The sequence below is a fragment of the Meles meles genome, chromosome 3 (genome assembly GCF_922984935.1).
Source record: "Meles meles chromosome 3, mMelMel3.1 paternal haplotype, whole genome shotgun sequence".
NCBI classification, from domain to species: Eukaryota; Metazoa; Chordata; class Mammalia; order Carnivora; family Mustelidae; genus Meles; species Meles meles.
The window spans coordinates 77,161,920-77,173,129 of NC_060068.1; the positions used below are offsets into that span (position 1 = coordinate 77,161,920).

At 42.0% G+C, this 11,210-nt stretch overlaps 1 protein-coding gene across 1 annotated transcript in view; it reads right to left on the minus strand.

The window, feature by feature from the left end:
* Positions 1-11,003, minus strand: part of RASGRF2 (Ras protein specific guanine nucleotide releasing factor 2) — a 257,001-nt gene extending 245,998 nt beyond the window's left edge. The window contains exon 1 of the mRNA XM_046000008.1: positions 10,205-11,003. Coding sequence (XP_045855964.1) covers positions 10,205-10,492 — 288 coding nt within the window. The 5' untranslated portion in view covers positions 10,493-11,003. The remainder of the gene's footprint in view (positions 1-10,204) is intronic.
* Positions 11,004-11,210: the final 207 nt, after the last annotated feature.

Below are 11,210 nucleotides of genomic sequence, written 5' to 3' on the forward strand. Positions count from 1 at the left end.
GGTTTATCAGGACATAACCCCACTGTAAGGCAAGGAAGATCTTGAATGTTTACCCAGGAGAATATTACAAAAAAATGAAAATGAGTGAACCACAACATCCAACAACACAGCTCAACCTCACAAAGACCATGTTGACAGGAAGAAGCCTGACGCGAAGGAGTGCTTACTGCATGAGTCCATGATCAAGTTCAAAAATAGGCAAAAGCAAGGGCGCCTGGGTGGCTCAGCGGGTTAAAGCCTCTGCCTTCGGCTCAGGTCATGATCCCAGCATCCTGGGATCGAGCCCTGAATCGGGCTCTCTGCTCAGCAGGGAGCCTTCTTCCCTTCCTCTCTCTCTGCCTGCCTCTCTGCCTACTTGTGATCTGTCTGTCAAATAAATACATAAAATCTTAAAAAAAAAAAAATAGGCAAAAGCAATCCCTAATGTTATTGGTAAGGATGGTGGCTACCCATGGCTAGGGGTAGTGAAGAGGAAAGGACATGAGGTTAGTTTCTGGAGGGATGATCATGTCAATTGTTTGATCTGGACACTGCTTACATATATTCACTTTCTGAAACTGCATCAAGGGCACACTTAGGATTTGAGCACTGTTCTGTATGTTTTCTCTACCTTAAAAAATAGGTTTGCAATTTAATTTATTGTTAAAAGAACATTCAAATAATTTTTGAGTATCAAAATATTAAAAAATAAAGGAAAATTATGAACACAAATGCTAAACAACACAGGAAGCCAATCAGGACCAGAGGACAGAAATTACATTATCGGAATGATGGTATTGCTAACGTGAGGGTATAAAACTGCTACTGAAAGAAGAGAAGGTGGCTCATCATGAATCAATATTAATATTAGTTTGGTGAGAATAACCAACTAGCGGACGAGTGTGCTAGATAAGTCAGTAATGATGGCTATCACACCCACCAAACTTCCCATGAGATGACCTCACCCATGATCCCTGCGATTTCATATCCAATCCACTGACTGGTCAGAGACCACTGGTTTTGTTGAGCCCCAAAATGTGAACAGAGGGGCGCCTGGGTGGCTCAGTGGGTTAAAGCCTCTGCCTTCCGCTTAAGTCATGATCTCAGGGTCCTGGGATAGAGTCCCTCATTGGGCTCTCGGCTCAGCAGGGAGCCTGCTTCCCCTCTCCCCGCCACATCCCTCTGCCAACTTGTGATCTCTGTCAAATAAATAAATAAATCTTTAAAAAAAAAAAAATGTGAACTGAGCTCATCAGATTCTCTCCCATGAGAATACAGGCCTGAATAGATGGAGTGGATGAGAGATGCAGCAGGGAGAATTAAAGCAGGAAAAAAAGCAAGAGGAAGGGACCACAATGTGTTAAGTCAATACCATGAGGTTCAGAGCAGCCTAAAGTTAGGGCAAGCAGCAATGAGGAGAACACAGAAGCAGTAAGGAACCAAGAAGGTGCAAACATGCTGAAAAACAGGTCAACGGGTACCAAGGTCTTAATATCAGCTAGGCCACAAGAAATGTACTAGAATGAGACTCGCCCTTATATTGCCTTTCAGTATTCCCACTGTCCCCTGGCCACACACACAGGTGACCATTATTCAAGACAACTTGACTTCATATCTCTCCCTTGCAATCAAAAGGGCCTAAAGCAAATAATCACGTAGCAGAAACCAACTAACCCTAGAAAAGTTTAGCAATACTAGAGAAAGCAAACCACACCCTTGTTTACTGAAACCTTAGTAATTGCCTTAAAACAACATTGACTAGCTGTTGGGTCTCAGAATTTATTTTGAAAGACTGATGAAACACTGGTTTACAAAAGATGCTCGGACTGTTGCAGACTGATGCAAAATACTGAGTGAGAAGAAGCATTAAGGATGTCACAAGAGGAAGCACTCTTTCTTGGTCTAAAAAGGCTCTTCAGCTACACAGCTAAAGAGTTTGGCAAATGGACTTCAGTAAAGCAAGGAAAACCCTCAGTAAGAGAATCACCTATAAAATTTCTCGTAGAGTGACCTCAAATCATGAAAATATCTTTACCCCAGGATCACAGCTAAACAAGTGATTTCAAAATTTCTTTTCTTTTTGATTTAACATACTGGAAATTATTTAAAAGCTAATTCCACCACCTTGACGTCTTCACAACTATTGTCTTAAGATTTTTTTCCTTTATAATGATATCAAAGAAACAAAAAGATGAGCATAATATAATTATAATATATAGTAAATATTATATAGAATAAAATTATAATAACGTACATTAAAACAGAAGCATATTACATACTCTTTCTAATGTCATTCTTTTCATTTATTTTTTTTTAAAGATTTTATTTATTTATTTGACAGAGAGAGATCACAAGTAGGCAGAGAGGCAGGCAGAGAGAGTGAGAGGGAAGCAGGCTCCCTGCCGAGCAGAGAGCCGGATGCGGGACTGGATCCCAGGACCCTGAGATCATGACCTGAGCTGAAGGCAGCGGCTTAAACCACTGAGCCACCCAGGCGCCCTTTTTCATTTTTTTTTAAAGCTTTTATTTATTTATTTGACAGAGAGAGAGAGAGACCACACAAGCAGGGGGAGCAGCAGATGGAGAGGGAGAAGCAGGCTCCCCGCTAAGCAGGGAGCCCAATGTGGGGCTCAATTCCAGGACCCTGGGATCATGACCTGAGTAGAAGGTAGACGCTTAACCAACTGAGACACACAGGTGTCCCAAGATCATTCTTTTCAGAGTCACATCTAGTATAACCTTCAATGCCAAACAAGGTCTATGCAAAAAAAAAGAACAAAACTTCCTTATTTACAAGTAAAATAATACAATGTGTGGGACTTGCTTTAAAATCACCTGCGGTGGGGGGAAGCATGTGTGGGGGAAACAGAGAACATGAAAGCAGAAAGTTGGAGGAGTTGCTGAAGTTGGGTGATGGGTATATTGGCATTCCCTGAACAATTCCATTTCGTGTTGAAATATTTTTAAAGAGGAAGGGAGGGGGAAAAAAGAGGAAGGGAGGAAAAACCTTACTAAATAAAGTAATGAAAACAAAAAGCAGAAAGCCAAGGAGGAATTATATCAGAAAGGGTTTAATAGAAACACCAGCTGACAAACGAGGAGACTATTCGCACGCTACGTGAAGAGCCTGGCGTGGACTACAGCCTGGGAGCCTGGCCACAGCCTGATTATGTAGGTCCCACTGCTATGCTCATCGTCAGGCAGGGGTCCAGGCTTAGAAAGGGGAATTGCTCAAGATCACATATCTGGTAGGGAGCTGAGTCCAGACAGAAACCTTGGCAGGTTAACCCTTGAACGGAACCATAGACAGTAAGTACTACCATTGATTGGACCTGGAAATTGATAGTCCTAAAGTTTAAAGAAAGCAAATTCTTTCTTTTTTTTTAAGATTTTTATTTATTTATTTGACAGAGAGAGAGATCACAGGTAGGCAGAGAGGCAGGCAGAGAGAGAGGGGGAAACAGGCTCCCTGCCGAGCAGAGAGCCCGATGTGGGGCTCAATTCCAGGACCCTGAGATCATGACCCGAGGAGAAGGCAGAGGCTTAAGCCACTGAACCACCCAGACCCCCAAGAAAAGCAAATTCTTAATGGATGTGAGCAGCCTCCTATTCCTACACATCGTGGACATGGTCTCGTCATGGTTTCTGTAAGCGTTAGGAAGTCACTGTCACAATGAGCCGCAGGCCAGGCTGCCACCTCTGCAGTCCCACATTGCTCATCCCAGGAAACCTCCCAGCTTTCCAATCTGCCCTCTGTTGGACAGCACTAACCCCACTGTTTACATTAGTCACACAAATGGCATGGGCTCATACATACAGTTCAGGAAATGAATCAGGCATTGTCTAAATTAAACCAGACCAATGACAAAATAAAGCATTTCAGGAATCTGAAGAGAATGCAAAGGACTGGTAACCAGAGTTCCTCAGATCCCAGTATCATGGGTCCCCACCATGTCACACTGCTGAGTATGGGAAGAGTTAATACAAGAAACTGCTGCCTACATTTTTTTAAAAATGCAGCACTAAAGGATGGATGAATTTTATTTTTAAACACAACTTCGTAAATACCGCTCTATCTGTGTCTTCTCGGATCTTATGAGAATTCTAACTTTCATTACCTTACTCTACTCTGATGCCACAAGTCATGGAAGTAAGTTGGCCTCCCCAGCTTCTTCATTTCTTCCTTTATGTTCAGAAAGAAAAGAAATCTTATTTAAATAAACACTGATCAATTCAAACTTGTGTGTGTGTGTGTGTGTGTGTGTGTGTGTGTGTGTGTTTCTCTGCCTTCTCCTTAAAAGTATACTTGGGGCATTTTGCATTCACTGTGAGGAGTTTTAAGGAAAAATTATTTGAGTCTTTATTTTTCATTGAATCATTAAGTTTTTCAAGTGCCAGTAAAAAGGAAAAGTGAGAATATGTGCTTTCTGCAACTCTGTTCCACCTACTGATAAAAATGTTTTCTCAAATAAAAAAAGAAAAAAGAAAAAAAATGTTTTATTTTGTTTTTTTCCCTGAATATACACACAACCATATTTGAATTCATTGGGCAAAAACCTCAACTCTACCCTTTGGTGGAGCCAAAATAATGCATTTATAACTTCTCAATCAGCTAATCTTTGAAAATTATACCAGCTGATGCGTAATGAGTAATTTCAGAATAATGGTTAATTTTTAGAATAATGGCCAGATATTATCAGATAAACCAATGTTTGCCACAGTACTATATTGATGCCTAACAAATATCAGCTTCTAGTTTCATTTAAATGTTAATTAAGATTTTACTATACATACACTTGAATTAAGATACACTTATTTCAGAGAAAAATTTATACAGGGATTAATGTAACACAATAATTATACGTACTCGGTCCTGAAAAATAAATCTCCCTAAATTGTAGACGGATTGGATTTATAATCCACATATTGAAACATTAATGATACAAATAAAAATCTGTAAACTCCAAAATATGTAATTTCATGACAAATGTTTTGTATTTATGATAGAAGATAACAGTGTAACAAACACACACACACATATACACATATATCTCTTTCCTATAGGACAAATGAACAGGCATGAAAACACGAAGCTACTTTGCAAGTGTGAAAATTAGGACTTAAGTAAGACCTAAGTAAAGCCAGATTGCTTGTCAATCTGGCTTCTTTCATTACAAAATAATCTTAATGACTAAGTTTTTCTGTTTTACAAAACTAAAATTATATTGACTGCAGCATGCATAGTTACTGAAAAACATGGACAAAATCAACCTAAAAATATAAACTGCATTAAACATACAGCAATATCAATTGTTTGAACCAATTATTAACATTTGCTGCTAAAACCAGAAACCTGTGGTTATCACACATGCTTTACAACCTACCGTCACCCAGTGAGAAGAAAATACCTCTATTTTTTTAATTCTCAAAGAAAAAAATGATGTTACAATAATATAAACAGTAAAGTTTAGTGTAGCCAAAATTAAAGTAACTACATTTTGCTAATCCATAGATTATTTTTCATTTAAGTTTGAAAGATTACAAAGTTCTAATAATAAATCATTTCTCTCCCTTAAATTATGTTTTAAAACACTTTGTAAGATTTGATTAATATTTTTATTCTATTTTCCCTTCACTTACATTCAATAAGCAAAGGTTGAAGAGAAAATACTGAGCTGGTTATTATATATCAATTAAATGACATGAACGAGACTGAATATCCACCATCCACACTCCCCACCCTCCACAAGTATTTCAGGGGGTGCATACAGCTCTGCCTACTTCCATAAAATGATGAAAATCCTCCACTTGCGGTCAAGTGAGGAACACTAAAATGACTGGCTAGTAACAGGGGAAAGCACATAACCTTTAATCCTTTTAAAATTAAATTAACATGTTTAATTCATCACAGATATGACAAGTATCTACTACTTGAAGCCTCCAGAACTAAGATGTTTGACACCCAAAATGCCTGAAATCAGGGTGAACAGAACATTTAACATTACCAGGACAATAAAAATAAACACGGCTTTGTTCCTATATGTCTCTCCTGCTAGCAGGGAAGACACATACAGCCACTTAAACAGATTAGACTAGCCAATGTGTACTTTCACCTAAGTGCAAATATTTTTAAGGATCCCTTACTGAAGGAAATGAATGCCATGTAAAACTGTTTGTTTAAACATGTCTTATTTTTCTTTAAAAATACAGTGATCTGCAGTTATATTCCCCAAGAATTGCAACTGCCCTGCCCTGGAAATAGTTTTTAAAGGGAAATAGGAGTAAACAAAATAGTGATTCACATACTACAATCCCAACCCCCATACCACTCAGATTTTTAAATTCTTTTTTTTTTTTTTTTTTTAGTTTATTTGAGAGAGAGAGAGAGAGAGAGAGAGCACACTAGCAGGGGGAGGGGCAGATGGAGAGGGAGAAGCAGACTCCCAGCTCAACAGGGTGACCAGGACAGCAGTATCAAAACCTGAGCCGAAAGCAGATGCTTAACTGACTGAGTCACCCAGGTGCCCCTCAGATTTTAAATTTCTTGAAGCTCAATCAACTTAAGTAGCCACCTTCCTAAGGCCCTCTTCAAGATTTTTCTTTTCTAGAGCTGGACTTTGATCACCTTCCTCTCCCTAGAATGCTTTCAGTCTCAGTGCTGGCATAGGTACAAGCGAAAAAAGGACAACAGGCAATTTCTAACAGCTGAAGTGAAGTTCAGATTTGATGCAATAATGGAGAATTACACGGAGCTTGGCCCACAGAAGGTACTTATTAAACTCAAATTCCCATGCCCCTTGAACACCTTTACCTAGAATGAAAAGTTAAGGTTTTCATTTCACATAAATGGAGATTTCTTTAGAAAGTAGTGTCCTAACACACATGTTCAAGAAAAGGCACACTACTTGAAATTTTTTTTAGGTGAACTCATTCTGATTTTATCACCGTAACTAAAAGTACCTAAAAAGTAGCCGCTATGGAAACCTGATATCAGAGCTTTGCCATCAACCAAGGACCTACATAGTGAAATCTTTGGCACATTCTTGAAGAAAGGGAGCAGTGCAAAGATCCCTTTAACCTAGGCATATTTGGAAAGGGAAAAACACCTTTTTTTTTTTTAACTGGAAACAGTTTTTTTTTTTTAAAAAAAAACCACTTTGACAGTGTTTTTTAAAAAAAAAGCACCTTAATTTTTTTTCTTTTGTCAACCAACTTACTTTGAATTATTTAGAAGAAGCAAACCAGTGAGTGTTTTCCTCTTATTATATAACTTACTGAAAAAACACAATTAATCAGAGTTTAAGAATTATTTGAAGGATAAGTAGCATTTAAACTGATAAGAATGATTGGAGGCATTTTATAGCAAAAATTACATTAACTATAAGTAACTGTCAACAGCATTACATCACATTCCAGGGTAAATAAGAAAGTCTCCTCCTGTAGCAATGATGTTCCTATTGGTTTGCAAATCTGCTAACCTAACTGATTTATTAGAATGTCCGCTTTGATCACCTGCTTGTCTTCAGCTTCTCAGATTTAGTATGTATCGCAGAGACCGGTAAACTTTAAATCTTGTGAAATGGTCTGTCACATCCTCTACACAGCAAAAGCTCACACTGCTGTTACAACATTAGAAACAGGAGATGTCATTATTGAAAGACAACTTGAAATCTTCTCAGACAAATTCTTAATTTTAAATATTAAGAAATGGATTTCATTCACAGAAAAAAAAAAAAAAACAGGAACTGTTAAGAGATGGGAGTACATAAGTCACGGGAACATGGTGGCGGAAACCCACTCTGCCTCGCTAAATCCTGTTTCAAGCCCTAACCTTCAACTATGTTCATGGGGTTGATGGAGATATTTACTCAGAAAGCTCCAGGAGCACATTTAGAGAAACAGCTTAAGATGGACACCGCTCAGAGTCTCAACTTTGCCAGCTTCAAGTCTAGGTGCTTGAGAAAATGTGAGCGCACAGGAACACAAATGAACTGAAAGGGAACCAACAGCATAAACTGCAGGTTTAAGGTAGAAGTTTCTTCTTGTTTCTTATCTTTGCAGTTTCTCCTTAATTCTTCAGACACACCCAGATAGACCCTGCTAGAGAGAAGCATCCATCTGCTAAGGTAACCTAAGTCACAGAATCAAACCCAACCGAAGACAAAAATCGGACAGGTTTCCCAATGCAATTCCTAATCCATTTTGAAATGCTTGTTCTTTACTTTTCAGTTTTTCTACAGGCACCAAGGGTTCCGATTTCTATCCTCTTAAAGATGTACTGAATGAGTGAGAAATACTCATGACTTGTATGGCAAACAGAATTTTCTTCCCTAGGATGACGTGTTCAGGACTTCCATTAGAAAGTGGCATTAAAGTCATACTATTTGGAGGTTACGTTTATGTATTAAAGTGTGGTGTAGAGAAAACTGTCCTGAAGAGGAGAGTCCAGATAATTTTCTAGTAGAAAAATGCTGGTTTTCATATGTTACCTAATCAGACAGCCAGATAAGTTGCAGCAAGTAACATCTTCACACCCCCAGCTCAAAAAGAAAGAAAAAGGAAGGAAGGAAAAGAAAGAAAGAAAGAAAGAAAGAAGAAAGTGTTTATCTCCTGATATCAGTATAAATACAAGGAGAAAAAATAATTTGGAATTAAGTCAATGATATATATTCAGGGTAGTTTAAAGTAACTATTTGCTTTTATACATAATAACACTTAAGAACTTATTGGTTTTGGCTCCTGGGGGGCCTTGGAACACATACCTTTTTAAAAAAAAATCTCACCAAGAGAAAAAAAAAATAAAGTAGATACTGAAAATCGGCTTCCTCAACAGCCTTTTCATGCTTAAATTCTAAAATGCATGACTTGAAATTTAAACTTCTATTTCCGGTATCTGCAGCTACAAAACTGAAAATTAGCTTTTCAAATAACCTGCAACATGCCATCAAAAACCAAAGGGTGTATTTTTTAAATTTAAATATCAGATTCATGTGCAATATAACAAGTTTAATCAGCTCAATCTGTTAATGATTTATAGTGAAACCAAAGTGGAAAAAACAAAATTTCTGGTTGATCTAGTTTGAACTCCCTCTTAATTTTACACACTGTTTTATGAGCCCTAGGGGTTATGTAGGCATCTTATTCATCATCCCATCGCTAGCGCCTCCCACAGCCAGGTTTTTGCAGGAGAAGCTGTTTGGTCTGAACTGCAGGGGAAATTCAGCTGCGAAACATTTTTACTCAACAGCAAAGACAATCAGCCTCTTTTTTTCGAGCTGGAGATTTAGAAGCGAAGTGCGAATATTTGGGAGCATAAAATTAGTCTGCTCTAACTTTATTAGCCGAACGGTGATTGAAAAAAAAAATACAAATTTCTCATTTGCAGGAATGGGGGTGGGGGTGGGGCAGGAGTTACTAAATCTAGAGGGTTTGGTTTTTTTCCTCCAGAACTCATACACAGCAAAACTAATAAAATTATGACCCAGTATAAAAAGGTCACATTTATTTTTGAGGCATTCATTTAAAAGTACAGAGAAGCGTTCTCTAAAAATGCCCACAGGTTTAAACATAACAAGAATGTGGCTACCAAATACTAATCCTGAGGGAAATGGATACACATTTACCTCCATAATTAGACCCAGCAGGTCAAATGTGAGCAAGGTAAACCGACATAAACCACAAAACACTGAAAATCGCCAAAAGAAAGCGCCTGTCCTTCCTGGGAGCCCCCGCTTGTTCCTTGCACAGCCAGCGATCAAACATGCGCAAGCAAAAAAACCTCCAAAAAACAAAAGCAAAACAAAACAAAACAAAAAAAACCCTACACGCACCAGCCGGGGGAGGGAGAAACCAAACTTTTCCAAGTAAGTTAGTTCCGTCGTGCCAGTCTAAACCCAACAGGTGTCAACACACGTCACCACACTAAATTCTTCCGAACTAGGTCTAGAGAAGAAATGGATGGTTAACAATGAAACTGAAAGACCCGACCGCTTTCAGGGTCGCGAAAGCAATAAAGCGGAGCCTCCGTTCCGATTACACGGAGGTGGGGGGTAGGCGATGGAGATGGGGTGCGCGTGGAGATGTCCTGCCCCTGACACCGCAGGGGAACCTTGGATCTCGGAGCACGGTTCCCTCGTTCGGTCAAGCCCTAGACCTCGAGGGCTGGAAGGAAAGGGAGTGCCGCGGCCGCAGGGAGGGAGACGGAGGAGGGAGGGCGCGTTGCTACCTGCTTGTCCAGCGCGTCCCGGGTGGCGCCCGGCCCGACTCCGGCCCTGGGCGGCGCGGGCGTCCGCTCGCAGCTGCAGCCCTCCAGGAGGTACATGCCCGCCGGGCGGCCGCTCTGCTCGCCCTCGAAGTAGAAGAGCACATTCTGGTAGAGAGCGAACCACTTCTCGTGCCAGCGACTCGCGTCGGCTGCCTTCTTGCTCAGGAAGCCGCGTTTGGTGCCCTCCTTGCGGGCCAGGAAGGCCAGGTACAAGGCGTGCCCCTCGTTGTAGCGCACGCTCTTCTGCATGGTGAGGGCGCGGGGGGCTCACCCGTGCCTCGCAGCCATCCCCAGGCCGGTTCGCCCCGGGGCCCGCCCGCTGCGGTCCGGTCCGGGCGAAGGGCGCCCCCTTGTTTGACGCAGCGCGCAGGGCACCCCGCCTGCCTTCGGGGCGCGGCGCCTCCGAGGGGGCGCTTGGCTGCGGCCAAGACACGTTCTCGGCCGCGACCGCCGCCCTCCTGGCCGAGCGGAGCCCGGGGAGCCCCCGACGCCCGCGTGGAAAAGTGGCCCCGAGAGGGCGCCCCGGCCCGCCGCCGCTTGCCCAAAGTTGCGGGAGCCGGAGCCCCGCGGCGGGCTGGGGCGGCGCGACGCGCGGCAGCCCGCGGAGGACTGTCCTCGGGCAATTCGCTCCGGGAGACAGAAGGTAAAACGTCACGTGGGAGATCAGCTGTAATCGGCTTGGAGACCGATTTAAAGGGCAAAGCCGGCGCGGCGGCGGTGACGGCGGCGCCGCTCACCCCGGCGCGCGCGGACGTCCACCCTCGCCTGCCAACCCGGCCGGCTGCCGCCTCTGCTCCCGCGCCGCGGTGGGGCGGAAAGCCGGGCGGTGCGGGCGCGCGGCGGCAGCGCTCACCCGCTCACACGCGCGCCCGCACGCACAGACCAATATATACACTCGCATGCACACTGGCACAGCGCGCACAGTCGCAACACGGTGCTCGCACTTTCACAGTTCTCACACGACGTT